Raw genomic sequence first — 25,320 nt, 5'->3', positions numbered from 1 at the left:
GGGCTCCGATTGGTTTCCCCATTTTTATTCTGAAACCGTCAGAAAGAAAATTCTGCTTATCAGGACTTATCTCTCCACCAATTTTTGGCGGTCTCCGACGGAGATGTGACCCTCACCTAAACATGTCACTTTGTCTTCACAGTAAACAACGGAAAACAACACCTATAAGACAATGCTGAGCATGAGTATTTTTATCCAATTCCAAGCCGTTCAGAATTTTCCCCATCTTCTCAGTACATCGTACGGAAAATTACATGGCGCCATTGTGAAGCGCAATATGTCCTGCAAAAAATAAGCCCCGGTATGGCTGTGTATAAGGAAAGCTAATAACGTTATGGCTATAGGAAAGCGGGAGTGAACAACTAAACTGGAAAAACTAAAATGGCTGCGGAGGGAAAGGGTTAATCGCACACATTACTGGTGCAGCGTGTACTCTATACTAAGTCTATGACCATCAGCCCCATAGCAGTAGCTTAATCTGTTATTACAGCAACCAGGGCATGCTGGGAGTTGTAGTTTAGCAAGGTAGAGCGTCACGTGCTCGCTACGACGCCCCGCCCCTCCGCATTATTTGAATATCCGCCACTCTCAGAAACTTTAAACCACTCTGAGGAACTTCATTGGCTAGCGCTCCGCCAATCAACAGCGCGCACCTGTTAACCCTCTCCATGACGGTTCCGGAGCCTCACCACGCATAGACTACTGCTCATGAATCGATGCGATCTTCGCTCTGTTGCTCCCGCCTGGCCCGTCTGCACTCGCTGAAACTAGCTGCTAGAGGACCAACATGGCTGCGCCCTGCGCATAGGGGAGACGTTGTTGTTTACTGGGAGCAGTGACCTGGTGAAGAGCCGCCGGTGGGGTGACATGTAGTGCACGGAGACGACATGATGTGTGTGTAGATGAAGGGCCCATCAGCTCTGCTAAGCCTCCGCCATGCAGGGCATTCTGCTGGTCATCAGTGGTCTGGGCTGGATCCTGGATCTGCTGCTCTTTGTGCTGGACTTGAATTACTGGCTGGTGTCCTCCATTGTGTCCTTTCTGCTGTGGACCGTCCATTTCATCCTCAACCTGCCGGGGACCATAACCCTGGGCCTGTTCCGCTGCTGGGAGAATGCCCTGGTGTCTGCGGCCCTGATGGGTGACGCGTGCGCTAACCTGGCGCTGACCTCCCTGCACGCGGTCGGCGATGGCGTGCGAGGGCTATTGTCCGGACTGGACAGTCTGCAGCTTCTATGGAACCTGATGTGCCACCTGTTGCTGCGGAGCAAGGAGATGATGCAACGCGGCCTTCTGAACATCGCTCTGTCTGGGCAGAACTTCCACCGCCAAGTATGGGAGGCGCTGGGTATAGCCAGTGGATTGGTGGCCTACATTGTCAACAGCTTGGTGAATGTATGTCTTATCGGGGTGCAGAACGTGTTCTCGGCCGCCCTGGGCCTGTGGCTCACTATAGTCAATGTCATCTTTGTGGGCAAAGACCTGATTACGGCTCTGCTGTCCCAGATTTCCAGCTCGGCGGTGGCCGTGGTCATCCTTTTCTGGACGCCATTCCAGTTAGCGGTGGATTTACTGGTGTCCTGCAGCACGGGGATAGGCGTGATCCTTTTTCGGCACCTTTACGAGGTTCTGCTGCTGCTCTTCTTACTTTGGGTCTCCCGCTTGGTTCTCAGGCCCTCCCCTGTTCTGCGCTCATTCCAAGAAAGGCTAAGGAGACATGGCCACCTTATCCAGATACTGATACACAATTTATTAAACTTAGAGGTTTGGAGGAGGGCAGCGGCTGGTTGTCGTCAGCTCTTCAGACTGTACCGAGCTGCGTGGGACAGAGACCAAAACCTGGCGAGGACTAGAGCACCAATAAGGGTGCCCAGAGTGCAGAATCCTGCAGGAAGTCTTCGGGCACACAATCCAACCCCTGTACGGGTACATGCCCCAGCTGAGGCTGCAGTGCCCGACCGGCCTCAGGTTCAACAGAGAGCAGCGCCGCCATCGACTGTGCCATTGCCCTATGCATCAACCTCTCGTGAACCGGAGGCGGCGGCAGAAGACCCCTGGAAACTACTAAAACAGCAGGAGGAGAGTAAGAAATGTGTGATCTGCCAAGATGAAAACAAAACCGTGCTCCTGCTGCCGTGCCGCCATCTTTGTTTGTGTGCACAATGCACTGACATCCTTCTGCAGCAACCGATACTTCAACGTAACTGTCCGCTGTGCCGGAAGATGATCCTGCAGACGCTGACTGTTTACATGTAATAACAGGGCCGGCCGGGCCGTTGCAGCTTGTACAGGGATCTTTGGAGAACTACAAGCCACCCAGTATTTTTTTTTTTTTTTTTTAACCCTTGTTTTAAAGTCAGACACTGGATCATCTTTTATAAGACGAGTCCGAGCGGAGAAAATATTTTTCTATTCTTCATGAAGGTCCACGTGTCTATGAAGCTGTGAAAGGGATTGTAAATGTCGCTTTAACGTCCTTTACGATTTCCATATTGTCACTTATGCCCTGAACATTCCTTGCGTCTTGGACGATGATTCAACTCTCTGGCTGTGACGGTGTTAAATTTAGCGATTCATTTTCTAGTCTGTGATCCGTTTTTCTGTCACATGGCACAGTGTAAGCGCCGGCACTGTTGTATGTTAAGTGCTGTTCTTTCAATTAGGATTAAACCTCCTGCTTTACAACCAAGTGACTTATTAGCTCTTGTTTTCTCGTTAATTTAACCTATAAAATGCTGAGATGCGTGCACACGGACATTTTATATGGAGTGTATGTTTGCAGAAGATGGATATGCTGCAGATTGTCGGCTGGAAATTCACAGCAGCAGCAACAACTTCCCAAATGGTGCAGTCTTTTTTTTTTTTTTGGGGGGGGGGGGGATTTCACACTATGCGTTGCAGATTTTGCCGCGTTTTTGTCCAAGCCAGGAGTGGATAGAAATTACTATATATTTCTCATTCTCTCCATAGATATTCTTTTCTTTGGCTCAAAAAAAAAAAAAAGCAGCAAAATCTGCAACAAAAAAACTGGGCTTCCACAAGGCAGGACTTCAGCTGTATGGAGTTTTTCCACCAGCGACACTAAGGTCTAGTTCACACGGGGCAAGTTAGTAGTGGATAAAAGAAGTGAACTGCCCCATCCTGCTGTGGATTCTGCGGCTGAATCAGCCGTGGCGCGAGGGTCTGGCCCATTCATTTGGGCCTAATCCATCACGGAATGCTGCGACGGGATGTCAATGCACTGCAGCTGCGTCCCATCACGCCAGCGCGACAATGGCTCGGTGATTGTGGATCTGTTGCTGCTTGGATTGTTCAGTTCATAATATAATATAATAAAATATATAGCTCATCTATCCTCAGGTCAACATTAAAAGAGCAGTGGGGGTCTGATACCGGGATCCCTGCTGATCAGCGGTTTAAAGGGACAGCAGTAATCCCTTCCCTGTTAACGTTACACGCTATCTGTTTCATAGCAACAATACAATGTAGTTACAGTTTCATCTCGTAGAAGTGAATGGGACGAGGCTGTAATTATATCACATGGCTACTATGAAAGTGGTGGTGTGCAATGCAAACAGTGCCTAGGCCTCTTCCAACAGCTGATTAGCAGTGGTCCTGGGTGTTGGACAACGTCTGATCTTTTGCTGGTAACTAGAGATGAGCGAGTACTGTTCGGATCAGCCGATCCGAACAGCACACACGCATTGAAATGAATGGAAGCACCTGGTACTTCCGCTTTGACGACGGCCGCTTAACCCCCCGCGTGCTTAACCCCCCGCGTGCCGGCTACGTCCATTCATTTCAATGCGTACGTGCTGTTTGGATTGGCTGATCCGAACAGTACTCGCTCATCTCTACTGGTAACCTATTCTGAGATTATCATTAAAAAAAACAAATCAAAGAACTGGACAACCCCTTTAAAGTCTTATAGAGTACAGCCCCAACTATCTGCATCAGGCCAATAGACTTTGAATGGAATTTAACCCAAAGAAAAAGTAATCCAATACAAGAGGTATAGGTAATAAATTACACAGACATAATATAGTAGGGGTCGGCAACCTTAGGCTCTCCAGCTGTTGTAAAACTACAACTCCCAGCATGCATACTGGCTCTGCTGTTCTTGGAACTCCCATAGAAGTGAATGGAGCATGCTGGGAGTTGTAGTTTCACAGCAGCTGGAGAGCCGAAGGTTGCTGATCCCTGTAAATATAGGGTATTGATAAAATGAGTAAAAGTAAGTGATATGTGTCAATATGCAACTAGGTATAAACAATATGTAAAGACATGATGATCTTAGTACATACAGGGTTGGACTGCTCTATTTTTTGGTATGGTAATTTAGACATAATCGCTAATGGTGGTTTATGCTTCTATGGTATTTGTGCTATGATTATCGTGTCTTTTACTTATTGTTTATACCTAGTTGCGTATTCACACATGTATATAACTCACTTTTACTCAGTTTATCAATGCCCTATATTATGTTTGTCTAATTTATTACCTATACCTCATGTATTTGTCACCAGTAGTGAATTATTATATTCTCCTCCCTAATGCCTTTTGTCTTTTTCTACTTTTTTACTATATGTCTGTGATTGTATTATTACTTTAATAAAGTTGTATTTTTTTATTTTTTTTTTTACCCTAGTGGGATTATTTTTTCTTTGGGTTAAATTCTAATATTGTAATTCCACGACTTGACTTTGAATGGAGTAACAGCATATATATATATATATATATATATATATATATATATATATATATATATATATATATATATGGCCCCCAGTGATCATATTTAAAGGGATCCTATCATTCAAAACTTTTTTTCTCATTAACATGTCGGAGTAGCTTTAAGAAAGGCTATTCTTATCCTACCTTTCGTTGTCTTCTCCGTGCCTCCATTCGCTTGAAATCCCGGTTTTCTTCAGTATGCAAATGAGTTCTCTCGCAGCACTGGGGGCGGTCCTCAGCACTCAAACAGCACTGGGGGTGCACCAATGCTGCGAGAGAACCCTCTCCAGCGCCTATCACTAATTGTATATGATTTTATTTTTAAGTTGGCATTAGTAGCTTTTGTACGACTTTCAGGCCACCCAAAACCGGCCCCAACTCTGACTCCACAGCCCTGGTATGTGTCACAGCTTCAGAGTTTCGATCTTGAATACAGAGTCTTGGACACGCCCCCATTGCACTTGAACTTCATTTGCATTTTCAAGGAATTTATCCATTCTTTTGACTGAAGGTATGATGGTGCTCAGTATAATGTCCCCTACAATGCAATGTGGCTAGTTTGAGTGCGAGCTTCCTGGTGAAAGGGAAGACTAAAACGTTAAAGTCTTAATACACTGCGCTGAGGTCAGACAGGAAACTTCTATGGACTTTCTATCAGAAGCACTGAGGGAAGACCAGCGATGTACGACCTGTAAGATGGTTAGAGAAAATCATTAAAACTTATTTATATTGGTATACAAATCTAAACATGGTTACGTTCATGGGGAAACCCCATTGAAGCTAGCCTCGGTGCTATAGGTCCTTCTTGCCCTTGTTCCTACACAGTCCAGGCATATTAATGAGACCACCTGTCAAAATCCAGAATTACCCCCTTTGGCAGAGCGGACCGCGGCGAGACGTGCAGGAAGAGAGGGGATGTTGTGGTGATGATCACTGGGATGTTGAGCCATGCCGACTCCAGTGCCGTGGCCAGCTGCGCTAGGTTATGCAGTTAAGCATCCATGGCGCGAACAACCCGATCGAGGTGGTCCCACAGATTCTCAATTGGGTTCAAATCTGGGGAATTTGCTGGCCAAGGGAGTACGGTAAACTCATCCTGGTGCTCCTCGAACCCCACACGTACATTGTGAGCTTTATGGCACGTCACATTGTCCTGCTGGTAGACGCCATCATCCTGAGGAAAAACAATTCACATGTAGGGGTGAAAATGGTCCACAAGGATAGATGCATACTTGTGTTGATCCATCGTGCCTTCCACAATGATGAGTGCACCCAGATGGCGGATGACACGTGCCTTCTGCGATTGGTTATTTAACGTTGACGTCAAAAGTAGGCGCTGGTCACATTAATATGACTGGACTGTGTATATAGTAGCTCACACTATTGTCAGTCTGAAGAAAGTTCTTCATGATCCTGACACATTTATAGAAATCCTCCAGAGAATCCTATCCTAAATAGTTGCAAGTGAAATGTTTGTTCATCACTATATACAATATTAGTGGTCACCATTTTCCTAGGCCTTCATGACCTCCAGATAGAGATGTATGGAAGTGGTATCTCACATGTAGCCTTGTCAGCAACATAAATTGTATATCGTATCCGTCCATGTGCAGTGTACACGTCTGTATATCGTATCCGTCCATGTGCGGTGTACCCGTCTGTACATCGTATCCGTCCATGTGCGGTGTACACGTCTGTACATCGTATCCGTCCATGTGCGGTGTACCCGTCTGTACATCGTATCCGTCCATGTGCGGTGTACACGTCTGTACATCGTATCCGTCCATGTGCGGTGTACCCGTCTGTACATCGTATCCGTCCATGTGCGGTGTACACGTCTGTACATCGTATCCGTCCATGTGCGGTGTACACGTCTGTACATCGTATCCGTCCATGTGCGGTGTACCCGTCTGTACATCGTATCCGTCCATGTGCGGTGTACACGTCTGTACATCGTATCCGTCCATGTGCGGTGTACCCGTCTGTACATCGTATCCGTCCATGTGCGGTGTACCCGTCTGTACATCGTATCCGTCCATGTGCGGTGTACACGTCTGTATATCGTATCCGTCCATGTGCGGTGTACACGTCTGTATATCGTATCCGTCCATGTGCGGTGTACACGTCTGTATATCGTATCCGTCCATGTGCGGTGTACACGTCTGTATATCGTATCCGTCCATGTGCGGTGTACACGTCTGTATATCGTATCCGTCCATGTGCGGTGTACACGTCTGTATATCGTATCCGTCCATGTGCGGTGTACACGTCTGTATATCGTATCCGTCCATGTGCGGTGTACACGTCTGTATATCGTATCCGTCCATGTGCGGTGTACACGTCTGTATATCGTATCCGTCCATGTGCGGTGTACACGTCTGTATATCGTATCCGTCCATGTGCGGTGCACACGTCTGTATATCGTATCCGTCCATGTGCGGTGCACACGTCTGTATATCGTATCCGTCCATGTGCGGTGCACACGTCTGTATATCGTATCCGTCCATGTGCGGTGCACACGTCTGTATATCGTATCCGTCCATGTGCGGTGCACACGTCTGTATATCGTATCCGTCCATGTGCGGTGCACACGTCTGTATATCGTATCCGTCCATGTGCGGTGCACACGTCTGTATATCGTATCCGTCCATGTGCGGTGCACACGTCTGTATATCGTATCCGTCCATGTGCGGTGCACACGTCTGTATATCGTATCCGTCCATGTGCGGTGTACACGTCTGCTACTTCTTGTAGAGTATTCTGATATGATCATATTCTCTTCACTATGAGGGCCCCAAAAAGCATTAGTTACTTCGGAGACTGTGTGAATAGGAGGAATAATAGATGCCAGTCTTAGATGTCGCTGTCACCTGTACACGGAGGCAGGAATTATTCATGAATACCTATTCTGTTAGTAACAAGCATCTTCTTCAGTCTTGTATATAGATCATCAGAGCCCGCGGAGCCTGCGCTTGTTCTATTATGTAGAGACGACAGGTGCACTTGTCAAACTACTGGGGGATAGAAGAAGGCTGCTCGCTGCTTAGAAAGAATATCTGTCATCAGAAATGAACTATGGTTTGGATCCAGTTAAAAAAGGGATTTCCAGGCTAAATAATTGATGACCTATCCTTAGAGACTCGCTGCTCGATCCCCACCCCAAATGGAGAGGGGAGAATATACTATTTATTTTAAGCCTTGGCAAGAGTTAAAAATATGAACTAGAGCACCCCTTTAAATATTGGCACTGCTATAGTAATGTATTATGCAATGTCAGATTTGGTAGGGGTCAGACTGAGTGCTCCCCCACGTTGCAGAAACGCAGCTTTTTTTGCTGCGGTTTTTTGAGCCAAAGCCAAGAATGACTACAAAACAAATGGGAAATATATAGGAAGTTTTTATACTTCTCCTTTCTTCTCAATTCACTCCTGGATATGGCTCAAACAAAACGCAACAAAATCTACAACAAAAAAAGCTGCGTTTCCTCAACGTGGGGTCTTAGCCTTAGGTCGGGGCCCCACGGGCCGGAAACGCCACGATTTGGCTGCAGCAGAAACGCCGTGGGAAAAATCGCAGTGTTTTACAGTTTTGCTAAGTGGATGGGATTGATGCGAATCCCTTGCCCACTTTGCAAAAAAAATCACAGCGTGTCCGCTGTTTTGAAAATCGCAGCATGTCAATTATATCTACAGAAGCGCCGGCGGCTTCCCCATAGATATAATGGTAACAGAATGTCCGTGGAGGAAAACTCTGTGAACTTTCTGTTCAAAGCGCTGCGGAAAGAACTGCGATGCGTTCACTCTGCAGTTGTTCCCGCAGCGCTTTAGCGCGGTAGTTTCCGGCCCGTGGGCCCTTAGCCTTAATAGGGTTTTTTTCAGGGAAGACTTTGTAGTCATAATTCCTCTGGAGTTTTTAGGAGACAAACCCAGGGGTTCCAGGTCAAGTGATCAGAACCAGCATTAAGGGTAAGTTCACACATCGTTTTTTGGTCAGGATTTTGAGGCAGTATCCGCCTCAAAATCCTGACCAAAAAGACGGCTCCCATTGAAATCAATGGGAGCTGCTCAGGAGTTTTTTCCGTGAGCCGTTTCTTCCGGCTCCCGGAAAAAAGAAGCGAGGTGCTCATTCTTCAGGCCGAGTCGCCTCACGATTTGGCTTGAAGACACTCCCTCCTCCGGACTAGATCCATTCTTTGGGCCTAATCCGTAGCGGCGTGCACAGCTGGATGCCGCTGCAGTGCACCGGCTTTCAGTCGCAGCTACCTGGCTTTTGGACCGGAAACTGAGGCGGCCTCCACCTTAGGTTCCGGCCCAAAAATTGCCGTGTGAACTTATCCTAATTCTCTGAGTTGCTGCATCTGTACTATTGGGCTTATGGTCTGCAGGAGATTAGGGAGAAGGCCGAGCACTCATCCTAAAATCTCAGAGGAGACAGCCAATGTAGTGCATTGGCTCACCTCCTGAGGATAGGTCATCAATCTTATAGGGCTGAAAAACCCCTTTAAAATCAAACTTGACCTATGACTTGTCTTGGCCAATAACCAAGGGAAATATCATTCCTTAAGAAAACACAAGTGTTTAAGTCACTTTGTCAGTTTCCTATTATTGTCTACAGTCGCATTTTTACCCTAGTTTATAGAAGGGGTTCGTGCAAAATACTATAACAGGAACCGCTGGCACAAAGACCTGGAAATGGCCGATACTCTCTGTATATACAAAACTCCCGAGAACTTGGTGTGACGTTTCTGGGTATGTTGTCATCTTTGTTTCCTGTGATTTACGGAGACACTTTAGATGCATTGTTAGTTTAGTCTGGTATGGTTGAGATCCGACAAGACTATATTGCAGAAAATATATAATGAATTGTAGGTAATATTAAAGGGATTTCCTATGAGCATAACCATATTAAATTTGTAAACAATGAAAAGTGAAATATTTCTGCAAATATAAATTATTAAAAATTTTGCAGAGTTTTAAAAATTTTCTCTAACCATCTTAGTGGTGACATCTATTGTCTTGATCGGTTGATAATGGATATGACCAGGAACGCAGGAACTTTCTATGGTCTGGGACTTGTCAGAAACCCGGCCATGATGTCCTTATTGTGTCCGGGTTATCTTCTCATACATGTAGTGTCCTCCTGATAACCAGCCATGATGTCCTTATTGTGGTCGGGTTATCTTCTCATACATGTAGTGTCCTCCTGATAACCAGCCATGATGTCCTTATTGTGGTCGGGTTATCTTCTCATACATGTATGTCCTCCTGATAACCAGCCATGAAGTCCTTATTGTGGCCGGGTTATCTTTTTATGAGTGTCCTCCAACCCCCCCATCCTGTGACCACGTCTTTTCTTTCTCTCTCACTTATAGCGGAGTTATGAACACAGCTAAACACACTTACCGTACTTGGTTGTTTTTGGAACTTCCATAGATATAAATGGAAAAGGTCTCAAGTTCGCAGCTACCTTGGGTTGGTAGACCCCCATTCTCCAGAAAGGTGCAGGGTCCAGAGGTGGGACCAGTATCTATAACACATGGATGGCATATTCTGTGGATGAACGTCTGAGATAAAAAAAAAGTTGAAAAAATTGTTGTCTACCATGGCCAACAAATGGACAGGGTGTGGAAGTGTGTCTTAGATCTTAAATGTTAAAGGCGTTGTTCAGAATATTTTAGTATTGTAGTATTGTGGCAGGAGGTCGGGGAAGGTAAAACAAAACATGTCACCTGGCTTTCCGGTATCCCCCACCGCTGTCCGATTCTCGATGTGCCTTGGAGCTTTTCCGAAGAAAGTCCCCTTTCCACATGACCACTAAGGCCAGTTAGCGGCCTAAGGAGAGGACATGGGATGTCCTGATTTCTTTTCTTAGGCCGCTGGGAAACTAGGGGACAGGTGACCTCCTGCCACAATATTAAAATATCCTGGACAATCCCTTTAAATTCTAGATATTGATCCAGAGGAACCAGGAACGGCCAGTTGAGCTGCACTTGTAGGTGTTGCAAGGCAGACTATTTTTACAGTTTCCTGCACTGTATCAGTGGTGGAAGATAGAAAGGGCAAGTGGGCAATAAGGAATCTAAAGAAAGTGATACAGAGAGTTTGAGACGGATGAGAAAGGACAGATATACCGGGACAGGCAGGATGGAGAAGGAAGTGTTATCTACATTCAGCGTTCCAAGTAGAGGAAATCATTTGCTTTTTATACTTTTGGCAACAAACTAAAAAATTTATTCTACTTTTGATTTCAGAATTTCTTGTATTAATTAGGTAGGAATGTAGATGACCTCAAGGAGTCAGGGATCAAGGAAGGCGCTGGATGTGTCTAGACACAAGTGACAGCGCCGAAACCAAGAAAGGACAAGGCTGGTATCCTATAGAGATAGGATATCGGTGTGAAACAAGACAGATTTGTCAAAAGTTTTCAAAACATTTCAGTTCTGGTCCAAACCAAGATTTTTTGGGGTTTTCCAGAGTAGAATAAGCCGTGACCCAAGCAATGAAACAAGGTATTCTCTTCTCAAAACATTATTACACTATTAAAGAGGGGCAAACCTTGCAAGATTCGTTTTGTCAATTTAATGGATCACCTGCCCGTTTCATTTCGAACTGTGAGTGCTAGTATTGTGGTGTGGGGTCTCTTCATCCTCCAGATTATAATAAGCAGGGACTCAGGGGAGGTGCACAAACATAACAGACACTAATACTCATCATCTCTCACTGTATTTGGGATTTCTAACGGTATCTGGCACGCCTTTGCAGACCTCTACAGTCATCTTTTGGCCTCTTCCAGCCTCCTGGGTGGCGTCATGGGCCCGGGGGACTGCTGAGATCTGTGATTGGGCATGTGAGGAGCGCCAACATCTTAACGCTTTCTGTCTTTAAAGGAACAACACCCTACCCCAACTGAAGGTATGATGATCTGGGGGCCATTACACTCGGTCACCCCTACAGCTCAGTGATATGTGCAGGACATATGTGTTGTCTCTCACAACTAGGTTTCTAGCTGGCATTTTTCAGTAGGATAATGCTCGCCCACATGTTTTCCAGGAATGTCTCTGCCAGATTACAACACTTCCTTGACCTGCCCATTTGCCAGTTTTATGTATGTCTCCAAGCCCTACCATATCTCATCTTGTATCCAGGCTAGAGGTGGCCCAACATTGTACTAGAGCCTCTGCCAAATTGTACGATTTTCCCCTATAAACTCCTGTTATTATTTTCATATATTACATTACATTCAGCTGCATAATGTTTCCTGCCACACTGCAAAAATTGTCCAGGAATGGCTTGAGGGATATGACAACGACCTGGCTATTACCTTCCTCTGGATCCTTTGTGGTGTACGGATATAAACGTCTGAACTCCATGAACGTCTTAGTCTTTGGAATGATATCCACTATAGGCATCAGGTCCTTGGAAAGCACTTGACATATTTACAGCCTTGTCTTACTGCAGTAACATCATTGTGTCACAGTGAATCCTCTCATGTCTCCGAAACACTTAACATGTGACAGTGTATAAGACTTCCTGACTGATCTCTACTTCCTATATGGCTAGGAAACATGTAAATATATAGACTCATCTTGTGGCCTCTTCAACAGATGAAATATGATTTTATGTCATAGCGTAGATTACATCTTACGATTTTTACAGCTTTTTTTGCTCCAGGCTGGCCTTTTTTTGTCAAAAATGCTGCAGAAAAAATACATGATGAGTTTCTGCGTTTTTTTGCTACGATTTGCTACGTGGAGTCTTATACACTGTCACATACTTGTGTTCAGTGGCGTAACTAGGAATGGCAGGGTCAAGTGGAGGACTTTTGACATGGCCACCCCCACCTAAAGACCTTAACCGAATGTTACCCTCCTCCGCTTTCCTGCACACGCACTATTATGCCCCATAGTGGCCCCTGTACACAGTATTATAGCCCATAGTGGCCCCTGTACACAGTATTATTCCCCTATAGTGGCCCTTGTGCACAGTATTATGTCCCATAGTGGCCCCTGCACACAGTATTTTGCCCCATAGTGGCCCCTGCACACAGTATTATTCCCCCATAGTGGCCCCTGCACACAGTATTATCCCCCATAGTGACCCCTGCACACAATATTATGCCCCATAGTGGCCCCTGCATACAGTATTATGCACTGTAATACATAATACTGTAATAAGTTTGCTGCCTGGGGAAGAAGGTATTATAGCACTGAATGTGGCATTGTAACTCCTTCTTCCCCAGGCAGAAGAAAGAGCAGCAGGCATCTACCAGCACAGTACTGTGTGCTGACAGCCTGCCCTGCAGACATGGGTTAAACTGACCAGTCTGCACTCACTCTTCAGAAGACTTCAGCGCTGCACTGCTCACTGCATAAGTTGAATCCCCCGGTACTATCTTCTTCCTGCACGATGTCTCTGCCCCTCCCCCCCCCCCCTCACTGTCACGACATAAACCGAGGCTTTCCCCCATCTGGAACCCGACACCTTAGGTGGCCTCGGGCCTCAAAAAGTACAACTTATTTTTTATTTCTTTTTTTTGGTGTATTAACTAGTGAGGGCAGCTGCTACCGTGGTAGTTACACCTCTGCTTGTGTTGTATTTCCTGATGTTCCTAAATAGCAAATATGAAAAGTTGTTGTTGCCTGGGGGTTATATCAGGAGGATGACCTGCTGTGGATACTGATGCATTGCCGCCATTGTATACAATTGAGCTATATTCTGATTAAAAGTGAATATAGTGGTGAGGAGGATGAGACTCCGGCCTAGTACCTAATGCGTACTTGACAATTCTTCCAGAACATACGGGAGACTCCCACATATAAGGGGTGACCTCCTGGTTTCCTGGATGTATCTCCGGAGCCCTATACAATGCTCCATCACTCATGGGCTTGTAGCCATATTATACGTGACACGGGCACTTTATTTGCCAGTCACGGCACAAAAATGGCAAATTACTGCCCATGTCACAAAAAGGGCAACAATACCCCCGAAAGGGATGGGGCTTTAAATATGGGGAGCGGCCAAGTGAAAAAAAAATTCTCAACATGATCTGCACGCTATGCTCTTTGCCATTTTGTGAGGGTCTGAGTGGTCAGACCTCTGCTGGTCCATCAACCTCATCTCATGGCGGCTGCAAGTAGAGTCGTACTTCTGCCTCTCTCTCCATTCAGTTCTTTGTGAGTTACAAACTTAGCAGAGCAAGCAATTGGAGATCAGAGATTTATGGCATATAGATGTCTAGATATATATAACATTAGCTTCTGCCGGCTACTTCGTCTGCAGGTTGTTGGAGTGGATGATCCACCTATATTCAGCAAATTGCTGCAGTCGATGGTTTTCTTGCTCTGGCATTTCAGCAGCTCTCAAGCTGTCCTGCTGCTGAACTTGTTCCTCACACCATCCCTGTGATTGTTTCGGCATCTCAGCAGCTCTCTGGGACACCATATAATGAGCGTGTTGTTGGCATTGATGATTCGCATGCTCCAGCGTTTCGTCAACTCTCAATCTGGCCTGCCGCTGAACTCGTTCCTCATGCTGTGCCCGTGATTGTTCCGGCATCTCAGCAGCTCTCTGGGATGCCATATAATGAGCATGTTGTTGGCATTGATGATCCCCCTCAGCTCAGCTTGAGGAGAAGTCTGTGACTTCTGGCTCCTTCATACTGTAGCTCTCGTTGTTTGCGACAAATTAGATTCTCTTTTTCCAGACGTTTAAAATTGACAAACTGCCAATTTGGATTAAAGGTGATTGCCCATGTCAGTGTGTCAGAAGTGTCTGGAGCAGATCAGATAGTATGCAAATGTATGTACACTGAGGGTTAGTGAGTGTTTACACAGAGAGATAACAGCCCTGGCTGAGATAAGGCTGTTGCAGCAGCAGTGTAATATAGTATATGAACATAAATTCATAACAGTCGCGAATCCTATATTTTAATCGAGGTTACAATCTGTCTATGTGCCGAATTTCATTCAAATCCATTCAGCCGTTTTTGTGGGATTGACTAACAAACACACAAACATTCAAACATCGAAACTTTCACATTTATAATATTAGTAGGATTATGGTCATCCCAATGTAAATCCGTACAGTAACTTGAGGGACCATTGTATGGACAGATGAAGGAGACTTCTCACGTTATGACTTTTGTGCCATCTTGTGGTTGAATTCATTATATACACGTCTGCTATTACCTGACATCTAAGTACTGAATAGTGGATAGTACATTGGATCATATTACAAGCATATACCATGGCCAAAAGAGGAGATTTACTAAACTAAATGTGGCAAAGTTCTGGCTTTGTTTGCACTAAAAAAATTGCAGACACTTAATACATTTCTAAGGGACAAGGGGGCATAGCGAGTCTGACCGGGGCATGATCACTAGAATTGCACATTGGTGCAAAGTAAGCAAACCAGGGTTAGTAAATCTGCCCCATATTCCCAGCTTATTCCATTGTGATTCTCTCTTAATCGCTGAAAATTGGGCTTTCTGAAATGGATTGTTTTTATATCTCCATTACTAAATACCTTACTAAATTATTGGGACAGATTCACACCCATATGCCAGCTTATTGCTGGTGCATGTTTCTGCATCATTTACCAGTGTCACTGGTCACCCTCGTCATGCCCCCTTTCAGGAGAGTGGTGAGTGCAGCACTAGAAAAGGAAAAAAATGGTATTTTATGTCCAAAACCAGCAACCCAGGCCCAGAAGACAGGGGGGCACACAAGTCACCTCCATCACACTAAACTTCTTTGATCTCCTTTCTGATCTCCTTCGATGGCTGTCTGTGCATCATAAAACTATGATCCCTGCTCTCTTGTAAGCTGGAGTGAGATTTATGATACACAGCCTTCCACTGTCAGAAAGGAGAAAAGTAATCTTTTAATGGTAAAAAAATAGCAGTCGGTCCGCAGAATGTAGTCAAAGAGGAATTCTCATGGGGAGGCTGTGGCACAAAAATGGGGGATGGTAACTATATGTATGTTTTTAATTTATTTTTCCTATTAGTATGTCTTTGTAGAATGCAGGGGGGAACATATAAACTCCTTGTAGATGTTTTTCCTAGCAGGACTTGAACCTAGGATACCAGTGCTGCAAGGCTGCAGTGCTAACCACTGAGCCACCATGTTGCCCTGAGGGTCTGATGTATTTGGCTTTCGCCTTATGAAGCTTATGCTTGAAGACACATTGTAGATACAGCCCTGTCTATTGTATATACCATCATATTTTATTGTCATTATTGTGCATGGAACATACATTGTTTATAGTGGTTTTAGCCGTGTGCTTCCTGATGGTCGATCTTATAGAAAGTGAAATCGGTGTGAATTATTTCTTCTAAGTATTTGAGGTTACGTTATCTTTATAATACAACATTTAAAGGGAGACTGCCTGCAGCCTAGACCACATGGAACTGATAACGCCATTAAATAGATTTTGAGGAATTTAGTTTAATTTCACCTATTTTGCCAATCATACTGCTCCGATGAAAGAGAGAAAAAAGTTTTAATCATATACATGCAGTACACCAAGTGTCCACTGGGCGTCTCTGAACCAGAGAAGTGTGCAGGCTTCTGTAAACCATCTCCACTAATACTAATACTGGCTGTATGCAGGGCAGTCAAGAGTTAAACAGCCATTTCTGTACAACCAGAGTGAGGATTTTAGTGTTTGTGAGGAGTCCCCAGCCTTTAGCTAGTGACTTCTTGTTCTAGTCAGACTTTAGTTACCTTTAGACAAGGGCACTCTCTTGTGGAAGAGCACATACAGCTCTTCAGGTTAGTTAGGGTTACAATAGCCAGCCCCATGTCACCAGATCCCATGCTTGGTGAACCAAGACATCTTGAACGCAGTCTATCTTAAGAAGATCTGTTTCCTTCTCCACTTATAAAGTTGTTCTCCTGCTCCTTATCATCAATCTGAACCCTTGTGTACATTATATCTGTCTCCATATTCAGCCTCACACACAGAGTTCTACGGAAGGGGAAAGTAGGATTCTCCTGCCAGCTGGTTAATTGACTTATTGTCTCCTTCTGTGCACTCACAGCCTCTTATCTACAACATAGTAATGTTAAAATATTTAGAATAGCAGAGTTTAACAGAAGCAATTATTTGAGTCTCTTTTCTTTTCCTCTCCCCTCTTCATAGACTAATATGGAGAAAGCAACTGCCTGGAAAGTGGAGAAGAAAACATATTTCTTGAATAAGATGTATTACAAAGTTCCATATGACCTGCATGCATCATGAAAAATGTCTTTATAACTGGAGGTATGCTTTAAAACAAGAGATTTTTCAACCTGTACTACAACAGGTTGAAGTGGGAATTGCATATATTTTCAGCTCTCGCTTTAACCTGGGCTACTCATATGATGCCCTGACCAGATGGAGTCTGCTGGGGTGTCGATCAAGAGCAGAGGAGAGAATTGCAGGGTTTGCAGCTGAGAATCCAGGGCATCTCCCTGGTTCAGTAGTGGCCAGCAGACACTTGGTAACTCCTTAGGATATGAATCAGGGATAGGGAACCTTTGGCTCTCCAGCTGCTGTGAAACTACAACTCCCAGCATGCTCCATTCATTTCCATGGGAGTTCCAAGAACAGCAGAGCAAGTATGCATGCTGGGAGTTGTAGTTTTGCAACAGCTGGAGAGCCGTACGTTCCCTACCCTTGATATAAATAAAATAAGCTTTCCTCTGGACCTAGAGGTTACATGGTTGGTGTGGTCATACACTGCAGATTGCTTTCAACATACATTCATAGCAAAAGTGTATATGAAGATCAGCTGGGTTATGCTTCTAAGTGTACGTTCACATGGTGGAATTTATGGTATCATTTTTTTTTTTTTACCACGTTTCCATATGGTATTTATTGAGTTCCTACTTTGGTCGGTCCAGCCGAATATCTAATGTGTATGAAATGCTCAGCCCACGTTGTGCCTATAACAAAGATAGAAAGGATTGAGCATGTTGAATTTAAATATGCTCAATCCTTTAAGATCCTTTAAGTAAGTGTCTAGTAGTGGCTTATTCCCCAGTACCCATTGAAAACACCCGTCTGCTCGGCCAAACCAAGCATGCATGTGTATGGGAGGTTGGTCAGGAATAACTGTCAGACAAATGAGCATTCAGCCGACAACTATTGGAAGTGTCGGGTTTTACACTGTCTTATGATCGGCCGTAGTCAGAGGGCGGAACACAGGATTTGGTTCCCAGTCAGAATAGATCAGAAATCCAGTGAATACACTGTCTGTCCCACTGCTGGAGTAAAGGCCGGGATAGTCTCCCAGCTGTACCCATACCTCATCACCTGGTTCTAGGTGAAATGCGGCTCCCCCACATAACCCTCCCGGCCGGGCTGCATCCCCTGGCTGGAAAAAAGAGGCCTGGGAGTGTCCATTCTTCATCAGCTGCACGTGAAGATTTCCACGGTATACAGTGCCATGGAGAGAAAAGTAGTAGAGTCCAGGGACGACACACTTAAAGCGACCAGTCTCTGGGTTGTAATGGCTTTGTTCATTGGCAAGAACATGTCCAAATTGGACTGGTTGTCCAGTGATAGGAGGGCTCCGCGACTGAGAAAGCTTGGCACTGAAAGCAGAACGGGGAGCAACTGCACACTCTCCATGCTCGCCACGCTCTCCTTGTGGACCAGGTGGTCCAGCTTCGCCTGGTTGGCCCCTGGCTCCAGATACTCCTGTAAGGACAAGTCACAGATATTAATAGTCATATTTAAGAACACTGGAACTTTAAAGGGCTTCTCCAGCTTACAAAAATTATCTACAAATACATCCACAGCAGTTCTAGTATTCACTACTCCCTTGTGCAGCCTTTGCTTGGCTTTATTTTACTTGCTGCTTCTTGTATTACTGTTATTTACATGCAGTGAATCTTTGGAAAAACTACATTTCCCATGACTCATCTGCCTGCTGTCATTTTCTGCGTATCCCTCCCTTCTCCACTCTCCCCTGCAATGAAATCGTCACTCCCGAGGTCACATGATGCTGTGATTTTTGCTAGATGAACTGTTCACAGGGAGGGATAGTAACCTTGCAAACAAGACATCACAGCTGAGGTCAATCAGATAAACTGTGTTTGTTAGGTTGGTTTACACCAGGGGTGCCCAATACGTCGATCGCGATCTACTGGTAGATCGCAAAGGATGTATGGGTCGATCGCAGGATGCAGGGATCCCCGGTGTCTGCTTGTTCACAGTGCAGGCTGAGAGTCATCTCCGGACACTGGCTGCCGCAGCCCCAGCCTGCCAGTGTCTAGAGATAACTCTCAGCCTGCGCTGTGAACAAGCAGACACCGCAGATCCCTCGGCAGTCACAGAACGCCGCTGTCTTGCTCTCGCAATCCGCCCAGCCCCACCCACATGCCCGGCCCCGCCCTCAGACACACCCACAGGCCCGCCCGGCCACGCCCCCGCCCTAGTAGATCTTTTGCCTTGGTAGCTAATAAAGTAGCTCACACGCTGAAAAAGTGTGAGCACCCCTGGTCTACACTGTCCCCATTTTACTTCTCCCAATACTGGAGAAGGGTCTTCTACAAATACCGCATATCACCGCACTGGGTTCTCATGCTCTTGATTCCAATAGTATCCAGACATTTTGTACTTACATCTAGACCCAGCGTAGCGGAGTTTAGAGAAGAAGATAACCAAAGCCATGTTAGATCTGAAATATTTTAGGAGTCTGAGTTAAATATGGTGTTTGTCGGTGGCATGAATTAATTTTGGGGTTCTTAATTTATTTCGGGGTCTTGTATGGCGTCTACATTACTTTATTGGAACTGAGCTGCCATTTCTGACACAAACCATAGACACCTGTGGCGCTGTTTCTTGAGAAAACGTTGTATAACCTCTTCAATTCTGGCCATCAAAAGAATTGTGGTGACCAAATGGATTTTGTTGTCTGATAAAGGGGTTATATGAACTACACAGGTATTAGGTTGGGGCATTTTGGGTGTGTGCCCTATATTAAGAGGCCACTCATCATTTTTGGTTCAGTATTGATCTCTCAATATCAATGACCTCTATATCAATGACCCATTATCTGGTCCACTGCAGCCAGTGACGTCATGACCAAATGCATTGATATAACGTAAATAATATTATGCCAGCCATTTTATTTATGGCTTTTGTGCTACAAAAGCAAATTTCCCCCCTTTCACAATGGATAGCAGGGCTGGAAAGCTTCTTCACCTGGTTCTCCAGGGTCTCCTTTGGCTCCACTTATCCCCGATGCTCCATCTCGACCATCTCGACCATCCCTTCCCGATGGTCCTGTATTACCCGGTGTCCCAGGAATCCCAGGAATTCCAGGATTCCCGCAGCAAGGAGATTTTATCTGGTTATCTTCTACTTGTAATGAATTTGATAAGAAGGAAAATGTAACAAGAACACGAAGGAGCATTGTCCTGTCAAAAAGAGAAATGTCTTAGTTAGAAGCAGATCAGAAATTAGATAGATAGATAGATAGATAGATAGATAGATAGATAGATAGATAGATAGGTGATAGATAGATAGATAGATAGATAGATAGGAGATAGATAGATAGATAGGAGATAGATAGATAGGAGATAGATAGATAGGTGATAGATAGATAGATAGATAGATAGATAGATAGATAGATAGATAGATAGATAGGTGATAGATAGATAGATAGGTGATAGATAGATAGATAGATAGATAGATAGATAGATAGATAGATGATAGATAGATAGATAGATAGATAGATAGATAGATAGATAGATAGGAGATAGATAGATAGATAGATAGATAGATAGATAGATGATAGATAGATAGATAGATAGATAGATAGATAGATAGATAGATAGATAGGAGATAGATAGATAGGAGATAGATAGATAGGAGATAGATAGATAGAAGATAGATAGATAGATAGATAGATAGATAGATAGATAGATAGATAGATGTCACACTGCACCTTCTAGAACCATGGCCCTGGTGTCTGAAGCAGAGTTTTCCTCTTGTGAATCGCTGCTTACGTTTTGAAGATATCACAGTTTTTGTAAATATGCAAATTAGCTCTTTAGAGCAATGAGGGAGTTGCAATTGCTCCAAAAAGTAAGTGGCAATGCCCCCATTGCTCCAAGCAGCTCATTTGAATATTGACAAAAACAAGGGAAGCCACTGTATGACTCAGGTGATAGTAACCTATCTATCTGCAGGGTTGGGTTAACATGCTGGGTTCTGATGACAGACTCCCTTTAACACCTGTCAACAGCCAGGAAAATGTAACATTACACTACCATTAGGGACGGTCATTTTGGTTCGGTTATTACAACACTTAAGAGGATCTACCTTTAGTTTAGTTAGGAACGAACACATCAGAACTGAAACTGCTACTGTTAGACTCTGGAGCTTCTTCAGATTCGGGAGTATAATAAGCGGTCACCCATAAAAAACAGTGTTACTCACCTTTCCTGGGCTCTGGGGCAACTCCCTGCTGTCTTGGGGTTTTCTTACTGATATGAGGGACCGCAGAGACCTGTGATTGAGCTTCTGGAAGTCACATGGCATCATTATGCGTAGACACATGTGTCACAATGCTACGTGATCCTCAGTGGTCCCTGACATCAATAAAAAGACCTAAAGACAGCATCTAGTGGCGCCGGAGCCCAGGAGAGGTGAGTAACACTGTTATTTCTCCTCCCCTGGGCATCTGGATATTATATTCTGGGGTCTATAATAGTAGTTTTGGTACGGATGCGCTCAGCAAACCTTGCGTAACAAATTTTGTGAGTTTCACTCAATACATGGTCATATTGTAAAAGAGGTGTGGTTTAAAAGGAGCATTACTTAAATAATCGACATTAATCGTAATTGACCTAAAATGCCCAAATAATCGCCATCAGGTGCCTTAGGGGACTTTATACTTTGCAAAAATTAAGATTCTTCTTCATTTTCCACCCCCACAGCTCCCCGGGCAGAATACTGAAGGAAGACATCTATAAGACATCTATATTCCACCGCGGAAGACATCTATATTCCACCGTGTCTTTCACAGATGAATGGGTCTTATCAGTAGGGAGTCTCGAGCCGCTGAATCTGCAACATGATCAAGCAAGCGGCTTGTATTTTCAGTGTCTTGCTCGAATCTCTGAATACAATGGGAGACAGAACCTGGGCGAAATATGTCGCAGATTTAGTAGCAGAATTCACCTCAAAGTCAGCATTAAATCCTGCTATGGGAACAGCCCTTAGAGGATAATCTAGTAATGTTTACCCATGATGACCAAACTCCACCCATTGTCCTTCCCATATTTTTATGCCCTGGTTGAGTATTTATCGGGTATTACTATATGTCCATATGGATTTTTTTATTTATTTTTTTTTCTCTTTATGTAGATTGTGAGCCCCACATAGAGCTCACAATGTACATTTTTCCCTATCAGTATGTCTTTTTTTGGAATATGGGATGGAAATCCATGCAAACATGGGGAGAACATACAAACTCCTTGCGGATGGTTTTTTGCCCGTGGCGGGATTTGAACACCAGGACTCCAGCGCTGCAAGGCTGCAGTGCTAACCACTGAGCCACCGTGTGGCCCCCCTGTCCATATGGATTCCTATGCAAAATCTAAGCCCATCTCTAACACACAATGCCCCAAACTATGCAACCTGGAACAAATGTCTTCTTTTAACCCTAACCCAGTACTATAGGGACATGGTTGGGACTACATTATAGCTACAACACCTACCTGACTATGGTATTGTCTTCCAGGTGTCTTCCCGTAATGAGAAGAGTGCATTAGTATTGCAGCATAGGGGTAGATCTATATGAAGACACCAACCTACAATTATAACGTGGCATTGCTCTGCAGTAGTTTATTAGCATGTACATATGTTCTGCGTCTCATAAGTGTATCTTGTGTGCACATATGGTATATAGCACAGTATAAGTCAAGGAAGCAAAAAAATAAGCAATCATTCACAGTGAGCAAATCCATAAATTTGCATAAAAGGGAAGATGAGAAATTTCACTCATCCTCATTGAAGTATATATATATATATATATATATATATATATATATATATATATATAGTATATACCTGGTAACTGCTTATTATTCGGCGCCCAATCCTGGGCACAATTGTTTTGGAACGTTCCTACATGCTTATACCCTCCTTACATTCACCTTTCGCACCCACTCTCTGTACTCACTCTGCTCTTTGTCTTGATCCCTTGGTGTCTGATCCAGTCCTAAACTAGTTCTTTCTCTCCTCTCCAGCCGCGACGCTTTCACCCCCTTCTCCCCCCTTTAGTGAGTCAAACTATTCTATCAGGGAGCCAAAAACCACAAGGGAGAAATATCCAGTACAGCGGGAAGAAAGGAGAGACAGGAAATGAGGTTGAGGGCACGACGGGGTTAATGGCGGGGTGAAAAATTAGGAAAGACAAAAATGGTAAATGGATGCTGAAAAAAAAGACAACTGGGGAATATACTGAAGAAGTGAAGAAAAGGACAGCCGGTGGGTCTATAACAATAGGAGCGCATGAAACTGTATAGGACTTGGCTTCAAAGGGGCAGTGAGTAATAGCGAAAGAATTGCAAAGTCAAACATGTCCATACAGTCACTGCAAAAACTTCTGCACATCAGTAGGTGAATCAGTAGCTTGAAAAACAAAATAAGTGGTAGCAGTGGTGTAATCCAAGGGGTAGCGTCAGATTGGGGTTCCTTGGGCCCACCAGATAAAATAATTCTAAGGGCCCACCCTCCAATAAATCATAGGAAGTAGACCATAACTTCAAATTTGGTTGTCTTCTCCTGTACCATCATTGTGTTGGAGCCTGGGCCAACCGGAGAATCCTCTTCTAATCTGGTGGGCCAGTCCAATACCGTATAGGGGTCCACTTCCAACATTGGTCTCTTTTTCATATGTCTTCTAGTGCCATCATATTCTGCAGAACTTTACATTGTTCCGTGTAGGGCTCACAATCTATATTCCTTATGTCTTCGAAGAGTGGGAGGAGGAAGCCCTTGCCAACACGGAACACATTCAACCCGGGGACTCCAGCACTGCAAGGAAATAGTGCTAACCACTGAGCCACCGTGCCGGCTGATGACATTACCTGTAGATTGTAGATGGAGTCTTCGTCTGGTGTCCGTCACTCTATCACTGTTGCTGTCATCTTATGACCGATGACAGCAATGGACATTCACAAAGGTAATGTGAGCTTTCCCATATCTGTAGCATCTGCCATCTTACTTGACACCCAGTTTTTCAAGATGAATATAATTTTTAACAATTTGGCCAGGAAGGACAATCCACATGATGTCACGACTTTTTATTTTGAAGAGAACATCACACTGGAATAGCGACTTACAACAGTCCAAAGATAAACCTAAATCTAAGCAGAAGAATCTACGAGATATAAATCATGAATCAGAACAAGGTAAGGAAAGCAAATGATTGTTTGTAAATTTACTCATTTTTTTAAAGTTGATTTAAAGGGGTTGTGCCGAGGTTACAACATATTACCTATGGGCAGGAGAAGTGTCTGAATAGTGGGGGTCCAGCCTATGACACCCATCTCTATGGGACTGCTGCAGAGTATCAGGCTAATGTACTCAACTGTCCCCCATAGAGATGAATAGAATAGTAAGGCATCTGCCATCTATGAAAATGGAGGTACAAAGAACCCCTTGCTCTCATGACCCTCAGCGTCAGACACTTACCACTAGAAACGGTTCGTAACAAGCCAGGATTGTTTGGAATTTTTCCAAAAATTTCAGGAGAACTTCAAATTATTGAGGTTCGCAACCTAAAAACTTTATTATACTCTGGGGTCTCTTCAGACACAAGAATATAGTATAGTATAATATAGGACCAGGGAAGGTATGAATAGATAGTAAGCACATATTCATTTCCTCTCACCTCAACTGGGCTCCACTATGGTCTTCTTCTGTCTTCTTCCAGCCACTTGGGTGATATCAAAGCATCAGGACATTGATGCGCCCAATGCCACAGGCTCTGGGAACTACTGAGGACTGTGAATGGGCCTTAGCGCCTGTGAAATCACTCCGGAAGCCAGAAGAAGCTTGAAGACCATTGAATAGGACTGTGATGGAGTGCCAGATCCTGCGAGGGAGCCCAGGAGCTATGAAGGAAGGTCAGTATTGGTGTTATGTTTCCGCACCTCTCCTTGACCTTCACTTATTATACTCTGGGGTCTGAAGAGAACCCAGACTATAATAATAGCACCAGAAACTAAACTAGCAAGTAGGGTTGAGATTTCAGGAACGATTTTAAAATCCGATTTCCGATCATTTTCCAGCCGATCGCGATCATGAAATTTGCTCGATGGCTGATAGGGATCCGATCTTTCCCGATCCCTATTGCTCAACCCTATTAATGATATAAACATGTATAGGGTTGAGCCGATATTGAGATAACCTTCGACCTCAATCCTGCCAGAAAAGATCGGGATCAGAATTCTAATTGCGATCGTGAAATTTACTCGATCGGTGATCGGAATCCGATCTTCTCCGATCCTGATCGCTCAACCCTACTAGCAAGCAAACCTCACAAATATCCGGTGAATTAATCTCACGAGGGTCACCCATC

The 25,320-nt window shown here is 44.4% G+C and overlaps 2 protein-coding genes across 2 annotated transcripts; one reads left to right on the top strand and one right to left on the bottom strand.

The window, feature by feature from the left end:
* Positions 1-729: 729 nt before the first annotated feature.
* Positions 730-2,681, top strand: RNF26 (ring finger protein 26). Its single transcript, XM_075278802.1, has one exon. The coding sequence runs from the start codon at positions 937-939 to the stop codon at positions 2,254-2,256; it is 1,320 nt and encodes a 439-aa protein (XP_075134903.1). The 5' UTR covers positions 730-936; the 3' UTR covers positions 2,257-2,681.
* Positions 2,682-17,487: 14,806 nt separating this feature from the next.
* C1QTNF5 (C1q and TNF related 5) lies at positions 17,488-23,357 on the bottom strand. The gene is made up of 3 exons (XM_075278801.1): positions 22,915-23,357; positions 19,929-20,143; positions 17,488-18,419 (listed from the first exon to the last, which is right to left on the bottom strand). The coding sequence occupies exons 2-3, from the start codon at positions 20,137-20,139 to the stop codon at positions 17,881-17,883; spliced, it is 750 nt and encodes a 249-aa protein (XP_075134902.1). The 5' UTR covers positions 20,140-20,143; positions 22,915-23,357; the 3' UTR covers positions 17,488-17,880.
* Between the last annotated feature and the right edge of the window lie 1,963 nt (positions 23,358-25,320).

This window comes from Leptodactylus fuscus, chromosome 6, assembly GCF_031893055.1.
Source record: "Leptodactylus fuscus isolate aLepFus1 chromosome 6, aLepFus1.hap2, whole genome shotgun sequence".
NCBI classification, from domain to species: Eukaryota; Metazoa; Chordata; class Amphibia; order Anura; family Leptodactylidae; genus Leptodactylus; species Leptodactylus fuscus.
Note: the sequence above shows the minus strand (reverse complement) of the source record. Positions and strands in the feature narration are given on the sequence as shown.